The 22,170-nt window shown below is 48.0% G+C and overlaps 2 protein-coding genes across 6 annotated transcripts; one reads left to right on the forward strand and one right to left on the reverse strand.

Moving 5' to 3' along the window:
* Window positions 1-113: 113 nt before the first annotated feature.
* Window positions 114-4,915, reverse strand: Atraid (all-trans retinoic acid induced differentiation factor). Its single transcript, XM_032909017.1, has 7 exons — window positions 4,781-4,915; window positions 4,009-4,127; window positions 2,029-2,094; window positions 1,771-1,842; window positions 1,440-1,561; window positions 666-763; window positions 114-474 (listed from the first exon to the last, which is right to left on the reverse strand). The coding sequence occupies exons 1-7, from the start codon at window positions 4,877-4,879 to the stop codon at window positions 370-372; spliced, it is 681 nt and encodes a 226-aa protein (XP_032764908.1). The 5' UTR covers window positions 4,880-4,915; the 3' UTR covers window positions 114-369.
* On the forward strand, window positions 4,559-17,081 carry Slc5a6 (solute carrier family 5 member 6). Of its 5 annotated transcripts, none has more exons than XM_032909015.1 (17): window positions 4,559-4,785; window positions 5,738-5,925; window positions 9,911-10,421; window positions 10,613-10,678; window positions 10,962-11,013; window positions 11,660-11,727; window positions 11,970-12,124; window positions 12,313-12,453; window positions 12,629-12,758; window positions 13,278-13,366; window positions 13,664-13,776; window positions 14,074-14,141; window positions 15,014-15,100; window positions 15,226-15,404; window positions 15,597-15,700; window positions 15,905-16,020; window positions 16,162-17,081. In XM_032909015.1, the coding sequence occupies exons 3-17, from the start codon at window positions 10,032-10,034 to the stop codon at window positions 16,306-16,308; spliced, it is 1,905 nt and encodes a 634-aa protein (XP_032764906.1). In that variant the 5' UTR covers window positions 4,559-4,785; window positions 5,738-5,925; window positions 9,911-10,031; the 3' UTR covers window positions 16,309-17,081. The 5 variants fall into 5 exon arrangements, with proteins under 5 accessions (XP_032764906.1, XP_032764904.1, XP_032764903.1 ...); XM_032909013.1 differs by lacking the exon at window positions 4,559-4,785 and adding an exon at window positions 5,019-5,359; XM_032909012.1 differs by lacking the exon at window positions 4,559-4,785 and adding an exon at window positions 5,473-5,572.
* Window positions 17,082-22,170: the final 5,089 nt, after the last annotated feature.

Below are 22,170 nucleotides of genomic sequence, written 5' to 3' on the forward strand. Positions count from 1 at the left end.
CGGGACCATAGGGTGGTTCCACAGCAGCAACCTTGGAGACGTGAGAAAATCCGACCCTCCCTAACCAGCCCGTCAAGCTAGAAACGCGCACAGGCAGGGCAGTATTCCCTAAAAACACTGGGGAAAAAGGTGTTTATTGTTGTCAATAATACAAATTAGTACTAGTCCACTCCAGAACCAAGTGTCCACAAGACCCCCGAGGCGGTGCAATTTGACACCTTCTTTCATTATCAACGGCCGCTTCAGCCTTAAGCCGGTCGCTCACTGGCCTGTACTGTTTGTCAACGAAGTAAAGTCTTCCTGGCTGCGACGCGGCCGGGACTCGATCGACAGGGTGCTCAGTCAGGTGAGCTGGAAGTCTTGTGTGATTCATGAAGCCTTGGCCTTCCGGCGCTGGGTTCCCCAAAGTAGAATGGAGATGGCTAGCGTGGTGGATCCCAGAATCCCAAAGAACATGAGCAGTGAAAATGAGCCCTGTGATTAGCAAACAGACAAGTCACAGCTGTGCAGATATATACCCAGGGCCTCTTGCTCAGTCACTCACCCCTTCATTTGGGCACTTCCCTTGTTTCCTACCCCCACCTGCATCGGTTCTTCCTCTTGTATCTTTCTGAGATGTTCTTGTCTAATGCATTCTTTTGTTTCTATAAGGTCCAGTTCCTCACCTGCCTCATACACTTGTATCCATGGAAACCATCGGCACAAACGCATTGCAAAAGACCTGGACCATCAGACGCACAAGACCCATTCTCAGGACACATTTCTGGAGACAGAGAAAAACAGTCACTGGAGTCTAAGGCCATTTACCCCAAGAGCCAAGCTCCTCTGATCTCAGAAGCTAAACAGGGTTGGGCCTCATTGGTACTTGTATGGGAGGATATCACTGGATCTCATTAGGTATTTTTTCAAATCTACTTAGATTCTTAATTATTTGTAAGTCAAAAGTAGAGGGAAAAGCCGGACATGGTGGTAAACATCTAAATCCCAGCATTGAGAGGCAGGGGTGGGCAGATCTCTGTGAAGTCTGGCATACACAGCACGTTCCAGATCAGCTAGGAATACATAAAGAAACTCTGTCTCAGAAAATAAAAACAAAAAGAAATAACAGAAGAAAAGCCGAGGCCTTTAATCCCAGCCCTCGGGAGGCAAAGTCATGTGGATCTTTTTGAGTTTAAGGCCAGTTGAGACGGCAGAGTGAGTTTCAGGGCAGCCAGAGCTGTTATACAGAGAAAGTCTGTATCAAAACAACAACCAACAAAAATTTAGAAGAATAAAAGTCAGAATATAACAACAACAATAATAATTAAAACCTTTTCAGGAGAATAGAGAACACGGGACAAAAAGGCACTTTAGTGTCTTTACTTTTCTAAAGTAGAGAATAACTGCCCTTTAGGGAGAAGGAAAGCACTCCCCTGTGAGGTGGCCAGGCTAAAGCATACCTGGGCTTCCGGTGCTATTGCAAAGGTCCTTTTGCCCTTGGCAAATCTGCTTGTCCATGAAAGAAGTAACACTTTCCCAGGCATTAATACCTCCAGGACAGTGGACATCTTGTGGTAGTATCCTGAAGACAACAGACATGATCATAAATGCACAGCTGAAGAGGTTGGGGTGTAGCTCGGTGATAGAACAAACATTCAACAACAGGCAAAGCCATGAGTTCGATCCCTAACACAGAGCACAGATGTACTCTCACGTGCATGTGCACACAGCAGTTGCAGCTCTTGTACTGCTCTTGTATTGCAGTACTCTCCCCCTTACTCTATTACTCACAGAGTCTGCAGCTGAGTAAATCCACGGAAGGTGTTGGTCAAGTCATCCTTGAGAGGGTTTGCTTGAAGGTCTCTGCAAGGTACAAACTGTTAGCACTCTGTTTGGAAAAGCATACTATTAGCCTTTATACATGCTATCCTGAGCTATTGGCCCATTCTTTATCCGTAGTTGTACAAGGTTAGATGCTAATATTAATCCACCGTTTTAAAAGTTATAACCATATTTATCTTTGGAGCAGGGAAATAAATAACCACTTACATGATGACAGCAGTATAAGCTGGGAAAAGGTTTGGATCCTTCAGGGAACAGTTCTGAAGGTCTAGCCTGAAGAAACAAAGTAATCAGTGTTAACTACACCTCCTTTTCATCCCCCACTTAAGCTAATATTGATGGAATATCTATGTTCAGAACTATAAGATTAAGGCAGGCCTGGAGAGATGGCTCAGCAGTTAAGAGCACTGGCTGCTCTTCCAGGGGTCCTGAGTTCAATTCCCAGCAACCACCTGGTGACTCATAACCATCTGTAATGTCCTCTTCTGGTGTGTTTGAAGACAGCTACAGTGTACTTAAATATAATAAATAAATTAATTTTTAAAAAAAGGCAAAACACTTGTTTTTCCCAAGTCAATTTTCTAGCCCAGGTCATTGTAAATGTCTATATATTTTTTTTTTTTCTTTTTTTTTTTTTTTTTTTCGAGCTGGGGACCGAACCCAGGGCCTTGCACTTCCTAGGCAAGCGCTCTACCACTGAGCTAAATCCCCAACCCGTAAATGTCTATATTTTAAGGATTTAAAGACTTCAAGCTGGGTGGTGATGCACACCTTTAATCCTAGCATTTGGGGGGCAGAGGCAGGCAGATCTAAGTTTGAGGCCAGCCTAGTTTACAGATGGAGTTCCAGGACAGCCAGGGCTACACAGAAAAATCCTATCTTGAAAAACCAAACAAACAAAAAGGACTTCAACACATTATTTTTCATTTACTGAGTGCCTACAAACTACAAAAATTATAACATTAAAAAATATATAACTTAGCATATGGCATGGTTGCAAGCCTGTAATCCCAGGAAGCTGAGGCAGGAGGATCACAAGTTCATGGTTAGTGTGGGCAATTTAGTTAGATGATGTGTCAACAAACTGAAAAGCAGGCCTGGAGAAATGGCTCAGTAGTTAAGAGCACTGACTGCCCTTCCAAAGGTCCTTGAGTTCAATTCCCAGCAACCACATGGGCAACCAACCACATGGTGGCTCATAACCATCTGTAATGGGATCTGATGCCCTCTTCTGGTGTGTCTGGAGACAGCAACAGTTTACTTATAAAAGGATACATAAATTAAGAATTTTTTAAAAATTACTGAAAAGAGTCAGATGTGATGGCTCACTCCTGTAATCCCAGTACTTGGGAGACTGTAACATTATGATATGAGTTTGAAGCCAGCCCCAGCCTAGCCTGTGCAACATAGTGACAGGATAGCCAAAGAAAACAAAAGGAAAAGCTAACCCAAAAAGGTAGCTTGCACAAGATCCTACATTCCATAGTACTCAGAACAACAATAAAAAGAAGATATTAAGGACTTAGCAGTCTCCTGCAGAAGACCTGAGTCCAGTTCCCAGCACCCACACGGGTCATCTCACAACTACCTATCATTCCAGCTCCAGAAGGACCCAAGTCCTCTGGACTTTTCCAGCATCTGCACTCAAATGAGGGTACTCAGACAGACATACACACACTTAAAAACAATTTGTGTATTTTAGTTAAAAAAAAAAAAAAGACTTAATAACAAAACCATTTTTTTTTCTTTTCTTCGGAGCTGGGGACCGAACCCAGGGCCTTGCCAGGGCCTTGTGCTTGCTAGGCAAGCGCTCTACCACTGAGCTAAATCCCCAACCCACAAAACTATTTTTAAATGATGCCACAAAAGCCTGTAAAGTGACAAAAACCATAGTTTGTCATCTAGGTTAAAAAGATCGTTTACGGGGTTGGGGATTTAGCTCAGTGGTAGAGCGCTTGCCTAGCAAGCGCAAGGCCGTGGGTCGGTCCCCCAGCTCTGAAAAAAAAAAAAAAAAAAAAATCGTTTACCTCTCGAAAAATACTACATCACATTGAAATGTTTTAGAATCATGCATTAAATGCTTCCAGTTAGGTACTAATATTTATCCCCAAAGCCAGCTAGGCAAGCCTGTAGACGCCAGTCTGGGAACTCTTTTTGAATATCCAAGGATGTCTTCTCCTCCCTCACCCCAAGATGGTGCCCTTCTGATTCAGGCAGCATCGGGCCTGCATTAGCTTCGATGTATCCTCACAGTAAGCAGCTACTCTGGACAAATTGTGCACACCTCCTGGACACCGGGTGCATATCTGCAGAAAAGAAAGAAACCTGATTAAGACTCTAGAAAGAAAAAAAGAGCAAAAAGGATCAAGAGTGTCGGTAGCCTTTACAGAATTCCCATAATGCAAAGCGGAAAGGTGCCTTTTATAACCAGAACCCATTTCTTTCCCTTACAACCCGGCATCAAATCGGCGCCCAGTACGAGTTCGTGCCGAGAGGAGATCCCCAGGTTTGAGAATCATTACTTGACAATATTAAGTCCTCTCCAGAGGCTTCTCCACCTAACATGAATAGTTTGGCAAGTGTTAAAGGGCTGCAGGTACACAGCGTACTCGAGCATCACACTATATAGTCGTGCCGTTGCACCACGCACAGCATTCGTGCAACGGTGGTTAGCAGAAAAACCATGGGACTCTGGAGTGGGAAGAACAATTTAAAGTTATTCAGAAGCAAGGAGATCAAATTTCAAAGGTCTCTGAATGTGGGCAGGGCGAAAGTGCTAGTGGCCAGCACTACGTGAGTACTCGGGAGCACGATCCCTGCAGGCACAGGGCTAGGGGAAGCTTCAGGGACAAAATCGGAGCTTCGGGCTGGCTAAAGAGACAGACACTGGCGGGCGAACTCGACTCAAGACTGACGACCAGCAACCTTCTTCAGCAAGATCTCAGACTTTCTTCTGTACCTCAGGTAGAGCCAGGGCCCTTTCCATGCCTAGAACCAGGAGCAGGGCAACCGCCCAAGGTATCGGGCTCACAGAACTGCCTGACTCCCGAGACGCCATTTTCCACTGCTTTCAAGCTTCTTGACAGCTCGCGAGAGCTGAGCGCGAGGCTCCGCCCCCAGGTGTCACGCCTCCGCCTTGAGGCGTGGTTTAGCTCCCAAATCCTGTCACTCTGGGGCGTGGCCTTGCCCGCCCCCATGCACGCGCCCTCGAGCGCCGCGTGATGTGCCCGAGGGCTCGGGCTGCTCGCGGAATTCTGGGCTCTTGTCCGCGCTCCCCCGCGCTTGTTCGTGGTGGAATGACCCAACATCTCTCCATTCTTCCTGTAGCGCAGGCCTGTCCACTTAGCGCTTAGTTGCCTTGAGCTACTGCAAGTTCCCTCAGCCCGGGAACTTCCTCAGCTCCATCCGCCCTTAGTAAACATGGCGTTGCGGCGAACCGGGCGGGCGGGGGGCGGGGTTCGGCTGTCACCAAGCCAGGCGCTGCAAGCCCGGCTAGCCCGGCCGGCGGGCCGGCTACCCGCGTGTGGGGATTTCTAAGGTGGGCCGGGGCGGGTATAGAGTGGACCGGGCGAGGCGGGGATTGGGCAGGGCGGGAGAGCTTGGGTTCAGTCGTCTCGGAGCGGGAGAGGCGGGGCTGGGAGGGGCGGGACGGGGTGAGTCTCGAGTGGGCTTTGGGGAAGGTCTTAAATACTAGCGCAAAGTGGTGGGTTCGCCACCTGTGGAGAGAAGGGGAAAACTGAGCCGAGAGAGGGTAAATGTGATGAAGGAGTGAAGATCAGAGGGCGAAGGGCAAACGCCGGCAGGAGGACACGAGCCTGGGAACCCTTCACCTTAATGTTGCGTAGTGTTCCACAGCCCGGGCAAGGACGCGGAGCGGGAAAGACGCTTTCTTAACTCCTGTTCTTTTCCCTGCCAGGGGGGAAAAAAACCAATGCTGATTTCGGAAAGAACGAAGGAACTTCGGTAGCCCTGGCCGAACCACCGACGCAAGGAAGGTAGCGCTTCCGCAGAGCGGCAGCAGTTCTGACTGGAGGGGCGCTCGCTGGGAGAGATCCATCACACCTAAGGGGACAGCTATTGCTCTGGGTGACGACTCCTCAAAAGGTAACTAAAGACAATTAGTTAACCTGCCTAAGCTTCCTTCCCACATGCTCCAGGTATCTGCTTGGAAATCCCGAATTTACATTTATCAATACATTTAGCTGCTGGGATATCTTGTTTTAGCGAGAAAAGCCATTCAGATCTTGAGGAATTTTAAGCCCTAGACATTGGTGGCAGTTGGCCCTGCAGGTGTTCCCTTATATTTTAAAGGGGGAAGAGAGTGAAGATTTAGCTCTGTGTTTTCCTAGTTCAGTCTTGTCCCCAGTACTACAAGAAACAAACCCACAAACTCCAGTACCTTTCTTTTTTTTTTTTTTTTTCTTTTTCTTTTTTTTTTTTTTTTTTTTTCATTTTGGGGACCGAACCCAGGGCCTTTTTATGTTTTTTGGCCCCCACCCATTAAGCTAAATCCCCAACCCCCCCAACCTTTCACTGCAGTTAAATCCAGTGGGATGTGAGAATTTTTTTTTTTTTTTTTTTTTTGTTTTTTTTTTCGGGGCTGGGGACCGAACCCGGGGCCTTGCGCTTCCTAGGTAAGAGAATTTTTAAAAGACTTGTCCCGTTGATGTGAGTCAGTGGGGTTTTTAGAAAGCCACTGCTCTTTTCCTAGAATTGGAGCATGTGAAATGAAGGTTGTGTTACTACTGGATTGGCGTTTTCCTGTCTGCTTACCTCTTCTTCCTCTACCTTGGAGGCTTCTTGGTGCCCCATGTAGATAATCAGGAAACTCCAGCAGAGGAACCCAATCAGTACTTGGACCTACCCCTGGCCCTTTGGTGTGTTTTCATTTTGAGATAGGGTCTTACTATGTGGCTCTGATTGACCTGGAACTCATGTAAAGATCCACCGGTCTCTGCCGGCTGTGTGCTAGGATTAGTCTATAGAAGTTTTTTTTCTTTTCTTTTTTTTGTTTTTGTTTTTTCAAGACAGAGTTTCTCTGTGTAGACTTGGCTGTTCTGGTAATCACTTTGTAGACCAGGCTAGCCTTGAACTCAGAGATCCTCTGCTTCTGCCCCCAAGTGCTGACATTAAAGGTGTGTGTCCCTGTCTTTGTAGTCTATCCTCCTCTCCTCTCAGTGATAGCTTGCCAAGGAGAGAAGGAAAACTCAAGGTGTTGCAATAGGCAAAGGCCTGGGGCACCCTTAGGTAAAGCTGGAGTGCCCCTTAGAATCCTTGTTCTAGAGACAGTAGAAGAACGTGTGGCCCAAGTTCAGACCTTTTCTTTGTCCTGTGAGGCTTATAGATCAAATTTAGTCTGTGGGAACCGCACCTTGCCAACTAGGCAGTATGTGCCCAAGTGTGTTTGAATACAGTTCAGAAGATGCCCTGGTCTCCTGGTGGGCAGGATATATTAATCTGTCACCAGATTAGTTGAAATCTACACTGTTCCATGAATGACTGGCTATGGTTAGCACTCTGCTCCTTTCTTAGTCTTGGGAATAGTGAGGTTGGACCACTGGTGAATTACCTGTGAAAAATGTTTTTTTTACTGTTGTGCACCTTTGCGTGTGAGTGCTGGTGTGAGGAGACCAGTAGGGACAGAGCTGGAGTTACAGGTGGTTACAGGCTGACTGCTGTAGGTGTTTAGAACCAAACTTGAGTCCTCCACAGAGCAGCCAGAACTCTTCAAACCTCTGAGCTGTCTCTTCAGCCCCTATAGTAGATATTCTTCCTATGTGTGGTGATGTAAGCCTTGAGTTTAATGCTAGCATGGTCTACATTGCAAGTTCTAGGCCAGTCAAGGCTACATGGTAAGATGTAAACCAAACCAAAAAGAGTGCTTCTAAGGGGATCGCTTCTCGAGACAAGACCATATGCTTAGGAGTGTAGAATGGACGAGGAGTCCCTAGGCCTGGCCTGCTTTTAGAAGGGTTGCTTAAGAAGCTGAGGAGATAGTTCAGTAGACCAAGGACTTGCCACCTAAGTATGAAGACCAAAGCATGGCTGTTGCCGTAGGTCTGTGAGCTAGCTTGGGAAGCACTGCCTGAAAAAATGACTAAGGAAGATGCCTGATGGTGTCCTGTAGCTTCCACATGCTCTTGAATGTGCACACACGCACGCACACATGCACGCACAGAAAAATGGTAACGTCAATGAGCTGGGCCTTTGTATGCTTCTCTGTGAAATGAGAAGGCTATAAGTGATTTAAGGATTACGCATATTCTTAGAGCTATGGTCTTTCTGGAGAGTTAGAAAAGTAACTTTCAGTCTTCTCTAGGCAACTCCTTTCTAACTCTGTCTAGCACACAGGGTGCCAAGAGCGATTTAGGCTGAGAGCCTAATCCACCCAGGAATGCTGTTGAATGTGAGCTCTCTGTTCTCCACTCTGAAACTTGTAGAGTTGAGTTGGGGGACATAGGGTGGTAAAGGCCATCTGGGACAAAGCCTTGGTTCTGTGATGAGCCCCAGAACAAACAGCATCTGTGCTTCCCTCTGACTTCACTTCTTGATCTCTCCTCAGCTACTCAGAGAATCGGTGCCTCTACCTCTCCAGGCAGCTCTGCTTCAGAACGGGGATTGCTTCTCCAGGTAGTATCTGACCACAGCAGGGTGGGACCGCTCACTCTCTGCTGCTGTCACTGTCCCCTTTCTCTGACTGTCTTTTTCCCAGAGGCCATGGAACTCTGACTTTGACTCTTCTGACTGCTTTATAGCTCTCATCATCTTATCTGTTGCTGTTTTTTATTTATGTGTATGGGTGTTTTGTCTGCATGTGTATCTGTGCACCACATGTGTGCCTGATGCCACAGAGGCCATAAAAGGGTATCAGATACCCTAGAATTGGAGTTGCAGATGATTGTGAGCTGCCATGTGGATGGTGGGACTAGAACCTGGGTCCTCTACAAGAGCACGTACTCTTTTGTTTTTTTTAAAGATTTATTCATTTATTATATATAAGTACACTGTAGCTGTCTTCAGATACACCAGAAGAGGGCATCAGATCTCTTTACAGATGGCTGTGAGCCACTATGTGGTTGCTGGGAATTGAACTCAGGACCTCTGGAAGAGTAGTCGGGTGCTCTTAACCACTGAGCCATCTCTCCAGTCCCGAGCACGTACTCTTAAAGATTTATTTTTTACTTATTTTATGTATGTGAGGTCACTGTCACTGTCACTGTCTTCAGACACCAGAAGAGGACATCTGATCTCACTACAGATGGCTCTGAACCACCATGTGGTTCCTGGGAATTGAACTCAGGACCTCTGGAAGAGCAGTCAATGCTCTTAACTGCTGAGCCATCTCTCCCGCCCAAAAGCATGCACTCTTAAGCACTGAACTTCTCTCCAGCCCCTGTCTGTCTCACTTTTGAATCCTACTACTCTGACCAGATCAGCTCTTGACTGCTGTGTCTAGCAGGAGCTGAAATAGAGTGGTAGGGTTTCTCTGGGGATATTAAGAAAGGGTACAGCTGGGCAGTGGTAGTGCATGCCTTTAATCCCAAAGATAGAAAAAGGCACAGAATGATTGGCCTGCTGATATTCCAAATGGGGCTTGAGACTGATAGGGAGGTGAGCTCACTGGGCAGTGCTAATAGGATGACACCCCAGGGAGGTGGAACTAAGGCCAAGAAGGATAGGGAAAACCTGTTGTCATTAGTCTCCACTTCTTCCCTGCTGGGCCGTGGCGCCAGGCTGGGCTCTGCTGGCTCAATACATTGTAGTGACTGGGTCTGTGCCTGCAAATGGAAGCAGGGGAATTATATGAAGAAAATTAGGCTAGAGTTGATTTTTATTTTACTGCTTGGGTGGAGACCCCAAAAAAGTCTCAAATTTCATGGCCGTACACCCAAAGGTCCTGGCCAAGTTTCTGTCTGCTATCTGCCTCAGCCCTGCTGCTCTCTCCCTGACATCTAACAAACCCACCTTATACCGTCTAGGTATTCACCACTGTGGTGGCTGGCTGGTCTGAGTCTGGCCATGACATGTCCAAAGCCTGTGTGTAGCCGTGAGGGCAGGGTAGGCTTGACTGAGAGATAAATTCTTACAGCTCCCCCTGGACCATGCCACTGGGTGGAAGAGGAACGCTGAGAGGCTGAGCGAGGAACCAGCTAGGTGACAACTCAGAGCCCAGGAGTACCAAGTCACTGTAAAGCATAGGCACCGTGAGGATGACTGTGACGAGCACTGCGGCTCCCTTCTATACAACCTCAGACACCAACCGGGTTATTTCCACCTTTTCTGTTGTGGACTATGTGGTGTTTGGCCTGTTGCTGGTTCTCTCCCTTGTCATTGGGCTCTATCATGCTTGCCGTGGCTGGGGCCGCCATACCGTTGGTGAGCTGCTGATGGCAGACCGAAAAATGGGCTGCCTTCCTGTGGCACTGTCCTTGCTGGCCACCTTCCAGTCAGCCGTGGCCATCCTGGGGGGACCAGCTGAGATCTACCGATTTGGAACCCAGTATTGGTTCCTGGGGTGCTCCTACTTCCTGGGGCTTCTGATCCCTGCTCACATCTTCATCCCCGTCTTCTACCGCCTGCATCTTACCAGCGCCTATGAGGTAAGCAGAAAAGGGTGACTTCTCGGCACGGGGATGGAGAAGGGGTGTACCACACCTGGGGATTCAGAGCATGTTTGAATATCTATTCCCTTGTGTTAGTAGGCCTCTTGAGGAAAGAGGTTATGTACTGTAAAGGCTGGAGTACAGAAATACCGTGCCTTAAAAGATACATAAATTCTTTGTACTTCTAGTACCTAGAGCTCCGCTTCAATAAAGCAGTCCGGATCTGTGGGACTGTGACCTTCATCTTTCAGATGGTAAGTAGAATGTAATGGAAACTGAACCTGGGTGGAGAGGGAGCTGAACTCAGGCCTTCAGAAGTGGGTGGAGCTCCCCCTGCTCTCAAACTGACAGGATTAAAATTCCTGTGAGTGACAGTGTGGGCAAGTCCCTGATGGCATCCTTTCTACTATAGTGTGACAGTGCGTATTCTGGGTTTTGGGAAAGGTGAGGGAATGAGCCCAGGTGAAGGGAAGGAATCCATGGGGAGACTGTCTTCCCACCACATCTCTTCTTCACATCCTTTCCCACATCCTACAGGTGGTCTACATGGGAGTGGCTCTCTATGCACCGTCCCTGGCCCTCAATGCAGGTGAGGAGTCCTGGTCCCTGACACCTGGCCTTGGCAGACTGGAAAATGCTGTTAGGAAGGGCAGACAGAGAGGGTAGAGTACAGCAAACCATCTGACCTTGAGAGAGTTGACTCCTTGACTGGGCTCTTGGCTCAGTCTCTAGCAGAGGGAGAAGTAGAATTGGTTCACCTCAGTCAAAAGCTGATCAAACATTACCATGCCATACCAGAACTTGTTCATCAGCATTTCAGCAGAGCTCTGAAAATGTTTTACATTGAAAAATGATTTATTTCATCTTTAATGATGAATTGCTTCTTTTATAGGTGGATGTTTGGTTGGTTGGTTGGTTTTTTTTTTTTTTTTTTTTTTTTTTTTTTTTTTTTTTTTTTTTTTTTGGAGCTGGGGACCAAACCCAGGCTACCACTGAGCTAAATCCCCAACCCGGTTGGTTGGTTTTGAGACAAGGTCTCTGTGTAGCCCTAGCTATCCTGGCACCCTACTCTAGAGACCAGGTTAGACTCCCAGAGATCCACATGCATCTGCCTCCCAGAATACTGGGATTAAAGATGTGCAGCACCATAGCCAGCTCGTCTCTGAGTAGCTTCCCTTACCAGGGCTTCTCTGGAAGAGCTTGCAGAGATAGGAATGTGACTTTTCTGTTTACAGTGACTGGATTTGATCTATGGCTGTCAGTGCTGGCCCTAGGAATTGTCTGCAACATCTACACTGCACTGGTAATTTCAATAATTCCTGGAGTAATGACAGGAAGATGGGAGAAGGAAGAGAAGGGACAGCGTAGACAAGACATGAAAGGGGTGAAGTTCCAGTCAGGGCAGGGTGGAGTGAGGGTGGAGTGTGCGTTGTGAAAGTAGGCAATGGGATTACTCCACTGTTTCATGGATGGTTCAGGGGCTTTTGGGTACTGTAATGTCCACCCTTCTGGTTGAGTGACAGATGTGCTGCTTTTTCCCTACAGGGTGGGCTGAAGGCTGTCATCTGGACAGATGTGTTCCAAACGTTGATCATGTTCCTAGGGCAGCTGGTGGTTATCATTGTAGGAGCGGCCAAAGTGGGTGGCTTGGGGCATGTATGGGCTGTGGCTTCCCAGCATGGCCTCATCTCTGGGATTGAGTAAGTATGTGCTTCCCTATCTGACATCTACAGCACTGAGGGTCTGCAGAGCCTGGTCTCAGGCCTTTTAGTAAACAGGGAGAAAGGCAATGGTGGGTGCTTGTTCTCTGTTCTATTCTTCACTGACCTCTCTTACCAGAAAGATGAGCATCTTGGCTGTGGCAGTGACCAGGTGGTATTGGTTGCAGGCTGGATCCTGACCCCTTTGTACGTCATACTTTCTGGACTTTGGCCTTTGGCGGTGTCTTCATGATGCTCTCCTTGTATGGAGTGAATCAGGCTCAGGTGCAGCGCTACCTCAGTTCCCACTCAGAGAAGGCTGCTGTGCTGTGAGTGCAGGATGGGAAGTATTGGAGCAAGGGCTTGGAAAGGGGTTCCCTAAAGGTAATGGGGTGGGGCAGGGGCAGGGTTCTCACCTCCTTATTGGGGACTTTCTGGAGGTTCAGGAGGGCATGTGTAAGACTGTTAATGTTGTCTCTGTCTTTTGGCACTGGTCTTTCGCAGCTCCTGCTATGCAGTGTTCCCTTGCCAGCAAGTGGCCCTCTGCATGAGCTGCCTCATTGGTCTGGTCATGTTTGCCTATTATAAGAAATATAGTATGAGCCCCCAGCAAGAGCAAGCAGCCCCTGACCAGGTGAGAAGGCCTCTCTTGCTCCTTCCTGTGCTCTTGAGAAGCCAGTCTGGGTCACTAAGCAGAGTATCTGTGTGGCTGAATTGGAAAAAATCGATGGATAATTCTTAGCTATCCTGAGGTTCCCTGCTGTCAAGCATGTCAGATTCCAGCCCTCAACATGTCTAATCCGTGTCCCCACTTGATGGGCGTGGGCCAAGTGATGCCAACCCCCCACGTGCTCTCTTGGGAACTGATGCGAGTCTGTTCTCATCTAAGCTTCCCAAGCCTCACTTTACAGGAGACGGGCTTGGTGAGGTAGGCAGCATGCTGGGATCACACTGCTCATCAGAGGTAGTACTGGATGGGCTGTGTGGTTTGCTCTTCAGAGTCCATTTCTCCCTGCTTGAGGCAGATGCCTTTATGTCTGGCTCCCCTTCCTGATGCACCCAGGCTCTGGCTCAGCAAGGGCATGTCTAGGGGCTTCTCCACACAGAAAGCAGGGGTGGTATCTCTCTGAGTGTGCTCTGCTCTGCTTGGCAGTTAGTCCTCTATTTTGTGATGGACCTCCTGAAAGACATACCAGGGCTGCCCGGGCTCTTCGTTGCTTGCCTCTTCAGTGGATCTCTCAGGTACTCCTTGTACAGCTTGCCCTAGATGTGGTAGGCTGTCCTGCTGGAACAGTATAGCTGTCTGTTTTGAATGGCAGGGCACAGTTTAGCCTCTTCCAAGACTTGCTTTCATTTGACAGTATCAGTTATCTACTGATCAAATCTATACTTTTATTAGAAAAGGCTTGCCTTCAAACCTCTGAGGTAGCCTAGGCTATGGGAAGGGTGGTTTCTTGCCTTTATGCCTCTGATCCCTCTGTAGAGTCCTGCCTTTTTGGCTCTCAGACCTAACACGACTCTCTCTTCCCTCCTTTTCAGCACCATATCTTCCGCATTCAATTCGCTGGCCACTGTCACGATGGAAGACCTGATCCAGCCCTGGTTCCCTCAGTTGACTGAAACCCGGGCCATCATGCTCTCTCGAAGCCTTGGTAAGTCTTGTTCATTCTGAGGTGCACCCTGCTCACGGCCATCCGTCTTCTCTAGATTGCTTGTCCTGGACTCAGAACATGCACACCTCATGCAGCACACAGCCTTCACCCCATCATGTGTTGCTTGCAAGGGAGAGCAGGCATACACAGGGTCTGGATCTCTCTCTGAGAACGGGGCCCTGGGCCTGGGGTAATTGACCTGTCTTTCTGGGCCTCAGAAGTGGTAGTTTGGTTGGAGAGTGGGAAGCCCTCCTTGTTTACTCACATCAGTTTATTTCCTCTCCTGTTTCTCCCCAGCCTTTGCCTATGGGCTAGTTTGCCTGGGAATGGCCTATGTTTCCTCTCATCTGGGATCAGTGCTCCAGGTAATGACTGAAGTAGAGAAAGAAATTCTTGGTGGGGAATGGGGGTTATTTGTAAGAGACAAGAAATGAAGACAGCTGTTTTGAGAGGGATGGGAATTTGCCTTTCAAAAAAAATTATTGTATTTAAGCTGGGCATGGTGGTGCACACCTTTGATCCAACCCTGGGAAGGCAGAGACAAATGGATCTCTAAGTTCAAGGCCAACCTGGTTGGCCTACAGAGCAAGTTCCAGGACAGCCAAGGCAACAACAACAAAAACCTGTCACAAAACACTAAAGAAAACAATTGTGTTTATTCATTTCTTCTGTGTGGATACTTCCGTGCCAGTGCCCAAGTAGAGAAGAGAGCAGTTTTGGGGGCTGGTTCTCTCCTTAATAGCAACTACCTGTATCCCCTGAGCTAGCTCACTAGCCCTGTAAATTCTTTTATTAAAAAAAGATTTGGGGTTGGAGAGATGGCTCAGCGGTTAAGAGCACTGACTGCTCTTCCAGAGGAAGAGCTGGTGTGTCTGAAGACAGCTACATACCAGAAGAGGGCACCAGATCTCATTACAAATGGTTGTGAGCCACCATGTGGTTGCTGGGATTTGAACTCAGGACCTCTAGAAGAGCAGTCCATCTGAGTCTGCTGAACCATCTCTCCAGCCCTGCCCCATAAATTCTTACCTAGATGGCCTTTAAAAGTAAACACTCTGAAGTGACTAAAAGCTCCAGTGCCATTTCTAGAGTGTGCTGTTAGCACAGAGAGACCTAGAGCGTCACAGCCAGAGTGCATCTTCACAGCCATTCCTGCCCTGGAAGACACCAACAGCTGGTGACTGGGCATGGAAGCTGGAGTCTCTGAGCCTGTGTGTTCTCTTTCCATCAAACCCAGGCAGCACTCAGCATCTTTGGCATGGTTGGAGGGCCACTGCTGGGACTCTTCTGCCTTGGAATGTTCTTTCCGTGTGCCAACCCTCTTGTGAGTTATCTGTCCTCCAGACATGCATGTGGACGGGACGGGGCTACTGGGACTTTCAGCAGGAGCTCTGGGGACTGGTGTGAAGGTCTATGACTAGCCTAAAATAGTTACCTATCTCTGGGCAGGGTGCCATTGTAGGCCTGTTGACGGGACTCACCATGGCCTTCTGGATTGGCATTGGGAGCATAGTAAGCAGGAAGAGTTCTGCTGCGGCATCCCCTCCCCTTAATGGATCCAGCTCCTTCCTGCCCAGCAATCTAACTGTCGCCACTGTGACCACCCTGATGCCTTCTACCCTGTCCAAGTGAGGCGGGGTTCCACTCTCTTTCTCCTTGGGTAGTAGCTCAGTTTTGATGGGGACCTCACTAAGGGGGGATGGGTTACTATAGGCTATAAGCAGGGTTAGGTTGGGTTCTGATACTTTGTAGGTGGGTGCTCAGTGTCTGAAGAATGCCCTGTGAAAGCATTGCTCACTGTCCTTACCCTCTCATCCCAGGCCCACAGGACTGCAGCAGTTCTATTCCCTGTCCTATTTATGGTACAGTGCGCACAACTCCACCACAGTCATTGTAGTGGGCCTGATTGTCAGTCTGCTCACCGGTGAGGGCATGGGATTGCCACACAGGAAAATGAGGGACTGGGGACACTTCTCAGTCCAGGGGAGGCGGGACCCTGCCTGTGAGGACACTGAGTGTCAGTAGCAGCCGGTCTTCCCCAATGACATCAGTGTGGGTTGGAGGACTGGAACCTTGGTGCAGAGAAAAGCTCTAAAGGATTCTGACTGACAAGCACATTTGCCTTCAGGGGGAATGCGGGGCCGGTCCCTGAACCCTGGCACCATTTACCCTGTGTTGCCAAAGCTCCTTGCACTCCTGCCCTTATCCTGCCAGAAGCGGCTTTGCTGGAGAAGCCACAACCAGGTGAGAGCTGCTGTCACGTGCAGCCACTCCACCATTGTTTGTGCCTGCCTGGCTCCCTCCTGGGAAAGTCTGAAGTGGACTCTCTCACCTTTGCTCCACATGCCCTTGCCCACCCTCGCCTCTGCTCTTTGTGTTCCCCAGGATATCCCTGTGGTCACCAACCTGTTTCCAGAGAAGATGAGGAACGGAGTGCTGCAGGACAGCAGAGACAAAGAGAGGATGGCTGAAGATGGCCTTGTCCATCAGCCATGCAGCCCCACCTACGTTGTCCAAGAGACGTCCCTGTGACCTGTAACGGACCTCTCAGTGCAAAGCAGCAGCCAGAGATACTCTGGAGTGCAGAGCTGAGTCACTGCATGAGTTCCGCAGCACTGGGGTGGATGACCTAGCTCACAGCAAAGGACCTTGATCTTTAATGTTTCACCGCCGTGGGAGCTGTCGCATGCAAGGGACAGACAGTTTTTCCTTATCCCTTGCCAGTCTTCTTTTAGGATCAGATTTGCAAGGTACAGAATCACAGCACACGTGGGGAAATATACCGAGGAAAGGGTGGCTTTTGATTAAGTGACCAGGGTTCTTTGGGGTGAATAGGAACAGCATTTCTTACAATTCCCCTTGAGCAAGTTTGGCAGGATTGACCAGCTCCAGCATTTAGCATGACGTCTTCAGCCCTCTGGTGATTCCCTCACTCTCATGTCAACCTGGATTATCTCAAGCCAGTGTGGGCCTGTGGTCTTCAGGTTCTCTGTAAGACTCAAGTCTCCTCTCATTCTACCTACCTCTGTTTGTGAGAGGGAGGCTTTGGAGCGCTTGGATCTCAGCACTTATGTGCATCTACTTGGTGTATAGGTGGGAAGTTTTCTACATAGACCCTCGCCCTCTTAAGGTGGTACATGAGAGACAGGCCCTCACCAGGACCTCTTATGCAGTGTGCTATCCTCTAAACTCCTAAGCTAGGCCACCCTGGTGTCATTCTGTCATCTGTGCAATTCTTATTTCCTTCAGGAGTTTCCTCCTCATGCATTTTGTTCCTAGGGAATAAAAATAGCCATTAGACCTGACGTCTGGCCTCTGTGTTCCTTCAAGTAACCACCCATGCCCTGGCGAAGATCAAATCTCTGTGCGTAGGTGTTTTTCTCTACTGAGGCAGAGGATTTGTGACCTCCAGTCTCTGCAGGTGGCTGGAGGAGGCGGGGGCAGAGTTAGGGCCATTGCTTTTTGAAGTGTCTCATCCCATCACCCGCCAACCTCACTTAGAAAGAATATTAACTTGAGAAATAACATTGGCTTGCCTGGTAAACATTATACTACCTGTGCCTCCCATGATTAGCCTCTTACCCTGCTTGGCCCCATCCTGCTATTCAGCACAACTGTGCACATATTCTCAGGGTCTCAATAGAAACATGGGGCCAGGCAGATCTGAGGGTTCAGCCATAGCCCAACTACTCTCCCAGTCCCATGCAGCTCAGACCAGGACTTTATGTCTCAATATCCACCCCGAGTTTTGGCTAAAGTACAGCATAGGCCAGTGGCTCTTGAAAGTTGTCCTCTAACCCCAAATATCCCATGGCACGTACACAAACACATGTAAATGTAGTGGAGGCCTGTCTGTGATGTCAGGATTTGGGGGACACAAGGATGTTGATGTTACGTTATAGGGGGGTTTCTGCCCCACTCTTTCCTGTTTAGCTCCCAAATAAAAGACACAAGAAATCTGGTATTTTATTTACAAGCAGCTGGCACTGTGCTATGCAGGTTCTGAGCCGTTGTAAACCAGCTAGGAAACTAACCAGATACATGCCCCATCACTTGTCAATAGACACTTGCTCTGTTTCACGTATGTTTCAGTGCAAGCTTCCTCTGGCCATGTGCTCAAGGTCCATCCTACCTCATGGCAATCTCCTGTCTTCTCATGGTCGCTCCCTGAGACTCCATCTCCAGCCCCACCTTCCTCTTACTCCTGCCCAGTCACAGCCCCCAGCCTTTTACTAACCAATCAGGGACTACTGGGGGGGCATTCTTTACACAACACTGGCTAATACAGTGTCCCAAGATCATGTAGCAGCCTCAACAGGGGTATAGAACTCAGCTTCTGAATGCAGACACAAGACTAACCCCAACACAAGACCTTAGCTCTTCCTGATTCCTAACAGGAATTAAGTCTCATTGTTGTGTAAACTGGCTGCAAACCCTGGTGGTGACATGATCCTCTTGCCTCATCTTCCAAGTGACTGGACTATAGATGTGTAACTTTGAGTCACCCTTCACTCCCTTTCTGCTGTCTTGGCCAGCACTGAAATGAACAAGGCTTATGCCCAGACTACAGTCACGCCCTGCCTTCAGAGGGCTGGAGAGGTTGTTCTGGGTAAGAATGCTTATGCTCTTACAGAGGACTTCGATTCAGTTACCAACCCCTGCCTGATGGCCCACAACCATCTGTAACCCAGTTCTTGGGGGTCTGAGCCCCTCTTCTCATCTTTGTGGGTACCAGATATGTATGTGGTACTCAATATGCAGGAAAACCGCTCACACATAAAAAAGACTATAAAGGAAAGAAAACGTGCTTTTGAATAAGAGCAATGGAGGTCATTAAAGAAAATGTAGAGGGGTTGGGGATTTGGCTCAGTGGTAGAGCGCTTGCCTAGGAAGCGCAAGGTCCTGGGTTCAATCCCCAGCCCTGAAAAAAAAAAAAGAAAGAAAAAGAAAATGTAGAAAGCAGAGAGTGGGTTTTAGAAGAAACGTCCACCACGGGGCAAGCGTGCTTAGGGTTTTGACTGATATCCAGGAAAGAAGGGGAAAAAAATGAAAAGTTAGGTTTTTGAGCTAGAATTCAGAACAACGGGGGTCGGAGGAAGGTTGTTAGTAAAGATCTGTAAGGTGTATTATCTCATTGAGGAAATGAACCTCATCTCCCTGTCTTCAGGTAAATCAGCTCTTCTGAGGAGTCTCCTGGTCAGGTGACAAGACCAGTTAGATTAACCGTTAAGGTAGGGGACAACAGTATACAGCACTGTAAACAGGACAAATTGGAATGTTATGTCTCTGCTTACGCCCAGGCTCTGTTTTGTAAGCTTTATTTTCGTGTGTGAGTGTGCAGAATACATAACCAGTGCCCACAAGGTCAGAAGAGGGCATCAGATCCCCTGGAACTGGAGTTACAGATGGTCCATGAGAGTGAACTCAACCTTGTAAGAGGAGCAAGTGCTCTTAACCACTGCTGTCTCAGCCCCAATTCTAGGCCAGGAAGTAGTTTTCCCTTAGTGGACCTCTGTAAACCCTGACCTCTCTACCCCCTCCCTTTCTTTTTTTTAATTTTTTTATTTTATTATTTTTTAAAGATTTATTTATTTATTATATATAAGTACACTCTCGCTGTCTTCAGACACATCAGAAGAGGGCATTGGATCCCATTACAGATGGTTGTGAGCCACCATGTGGTTGCTGGGATTTGAACTCAGGACCTCTGGAAGAGCAGTCAGTGCTCTTAACCACTGAGCCATCTCTCCAGCCCACCCCCTCCCTTTCATACAGCATTTTTAATCTTAAAGTTGATTTTTTTTTTTTTGCTCGAGTCCATAAGACGAACGAATGCTGCTAGAGCAGCGTTCCTGGAGATAACTCATGTTCCCAGCTGGTTAGCCTTATAAATATAACAAGCCAACTGGTGAAGCCCGCTCTCTCCGGGTCGGATGGAATGTGGCATTCCTCTCCTTTCTCTTCCTCTCAGGCTTGTGGACAGCAACTGCTTTCTCGAATAAACATGCTGATCCTCAGGGAGATCCGGGGCAAGGCCTTTGGACTTAAGAGACTCTAAAGATTTTATTGCTAGTCACAAAACAGATTTATGCTGTACTTTATGAGTCCCTCCCTCGGGATCACAGTGATTTTGGAGGGAGTCAGCCATTCTTGTAAATAGCAAGTTAGTGTCGTTAGACATCAACTTTAGCCAGGTGGGGATGCGGGTGGGTAGGGCACAGAAGACTGGGATGGGGCCTCACTCAGGACAGGGTGGGAGGGTGTCATGAAACCAATGGTTGCTGCCTCCCTTTCTTCTTTTTGCGGGGAGGTGAGGTTTAAGACAGGGTTTCCTCTGTGTAACAGCCCTGGTTGCCCTGGAACTCTCTCTGTAGACCAGACTGCCCTCGAACTCTCAGCTCCACCTGCCTCCGCCTCTGTGGTACTGGAATGAAAGACGTGTGTGTGTGTGTGTGTGTGTGTGTGTGTGTGTGTGTGTGTGTGTGTGTGTGTGGTGTGCCGCCAGGCCCAGCTTTCCTTTTCTTTTTAAGTTGATTATCTCAAGTATTTTGCTGCAGTGATCAATAGCCGAAACCTCCCTTCATTTTGCCTTTTTTTTGTTTTTGTTTTTGTTGTTGTTTTGTGAGTTTTTGTTGTTCTTGTTTTTGAGACAGGGTTTCTCTGTGTGGCCCTAACTATCGTAGCACTTTCTCTGTAGACCAGGCTTACCTCAGAATCACAGGGGTCTGCCTGTCTCTGCCTCAGAGTACTGGGATCAAAGGTGTGCGCCACCACTGCTGGCCACACGTTACTATAACCAGAATATCACTGGATATTGCACCCCACACTTGTAATCCCAGCATTCAGGAGTCTAAGTTATATAACAAGAACCTATCAAATAATTAATAAATAAATACATGCTTAATCTCATTGAAAAAATGCCATGGGCACAGTTAATACACTTAGTATATAAAAGAGTGTTTGGACACAGTCTCTGTGTAGGCCAGGCTGGCCTCAAACTTGAGATGCCCCTGCCTCAGCCTCTCTGGAACTATAGATGTGCCCGAGCTTACCAAGTGGTAGTTGATATTTTCCGAGCTTGCTCCGCCCTTCCTAGTTTCTTAATTTAGTAATAAAGCTATTGTGTGAAGCAGAGCAAAGATACTCAGTCCTGTGGCTGTGTGGTGTGGGATGAGGGAGCTGAGGTGAGAGGGAAGAGTCCGTCTGGGAAGGCATCCTCAGGGACAGACAGCCAGAAGAAGGAAGACAACATAGAGGAGAGGCTAGAGCCATTGTGTGCTGAGGAAGACCTCTATATAGGAGGAAGAGGAGGCTGAGCTTGAGTGAGGTCATCCACCATGGAGGTAGCCTGGAGCCCCTGTCAGAGCCCACAGTGAAGACAGCACACACATAGGGGTCACCCAGTGCAGTTCTAAGACCTGAGCCTGAGCAGGGTACCATGATGGAGAGAGACTTGACTACAAACAAAGAGGTGAGTCCAATAAGAAAAGCACAGGCCATTTTCTTCCCTATTGGAGAAACCTGTTAGATGAATGGAAAAGAGAAATGAGTGAAACCCAGGGGCTGGGGATGTGGTTTAGCCGGTAGAGTGCTCACCTAGGAGGCACAAGGCTCTGGGTTCGGTCCCCGACGCTACCCTTAGCTCAGCACTTGAGAAGTGGAGGCAGGAGGGTTGGAAGGAGGTCAAGATGCTCAGCTTACTGGGGTGGAGACAAGCTCGGTGGTTAAAAGAACATGTTGCTCTGGGTTGTGGCAGAACTGGGTTTGATTCCGAGCATGGAGAAACCATCTGTACTACTCCCACGGGATCCGATGCTCTCTTCTGGCCTCTTACAACATCAGACATGCCCGTGTAGGCAAAACACTCATATAAAATAGTAATAATAAATAAGTAAATTAATCCATTTTTAAATAATAATAAATAAATAAATTTAAAAATAATCATCAGCTACATGGTGAGTTTGAGGCCAGTCTGGGCTACATGAGACTATCTAATAAATAAACAAACAAACAAATGCATGCAGATGTGATGCAATGAGTTGGAACAGGAGATATTGGCATGTGCTATATACATAAAGAAATGAAAGGGTTGGGGGATTTAGCTCAGGGGTAGAGCGCTTGCCTAGCAAGCGCAAGGCCCTGGGTTCGGTGCCCAGCTCCGAAAAAAAGAAAAAAAAAAAAAAAAAAAGAAATGAAGAAGGCATAAAAGTAACCGTTGGGGGCACCCCGGAACAGTGTCACTCCAACAACAATAAACACTTTATGGTCTAGATTTTTGGTCTCGGTACCATTGACAACTCAGAAACAAACCAACAAAATCCCCCAAAGCTGGACGTGTTGGTGCACACTTAATCCCAGCACTCAGGAGGCACAGGCAGGCGGATCTCTAAGTTC

This window comes from Rattus rattus, chromosome 7 (genome assembly GCF_011064425.1).
Source record: "Rattus rattus isolate New Zealand chromosome 7, Rrattus_CSIRO_v1, whole genome shotgun sequence".
NCBI lineage: Eukaryota > Metazoa > Chordata > Mammalia > Rodentia > Muridae > Rattus > Rattus rattus.

Bases quoted from the DNA above. Each gene is read 5' to 3' on its own strand.
- Atraid (XM_032909017.1), bottom strand. From the start codon at position 4,879: ATGGCGTCTCGGGAGTCAGGCAGTTCTGTGAGCCCGATACCTTGGGCG. The intron at 4,128-4,780 runs GTACAGAAGAAA...TCTTTTCTGCAG, and splicing joins GGGCCCTGGCTCTACCTGAG to ATATGCACCCGGTGTCCAGG. The intron at 475-665 runs GTGAGGAACTGG...TGCTAATCACAG, and splicing joins GATACAAGTGTATGAGGCAG to GGCTCATTTTCACTGCTCAT.
- Slc5a6 (XM_032909015.1), top strand. From the start codon at position 10,032: ATGACTGTGACGAGCACTGCGGCTCCCTTCTATACAACCTCAGACACC. The intron at 11,014-11,659 runs GTGAGGAGTCCT...TTCTGTTTACAG, and splicing joins GTCCCTGGCCCTCAATGCAG to TGACTGGATTTGATCTATGG. The intron at 15,405-15,596 runs GTGAGGCGGGGT...CTCTCATCCCAG, and splicing joins ATGCCTTCTACCCTGTCCAA to GCCCACAGGACTGCAGCAGT.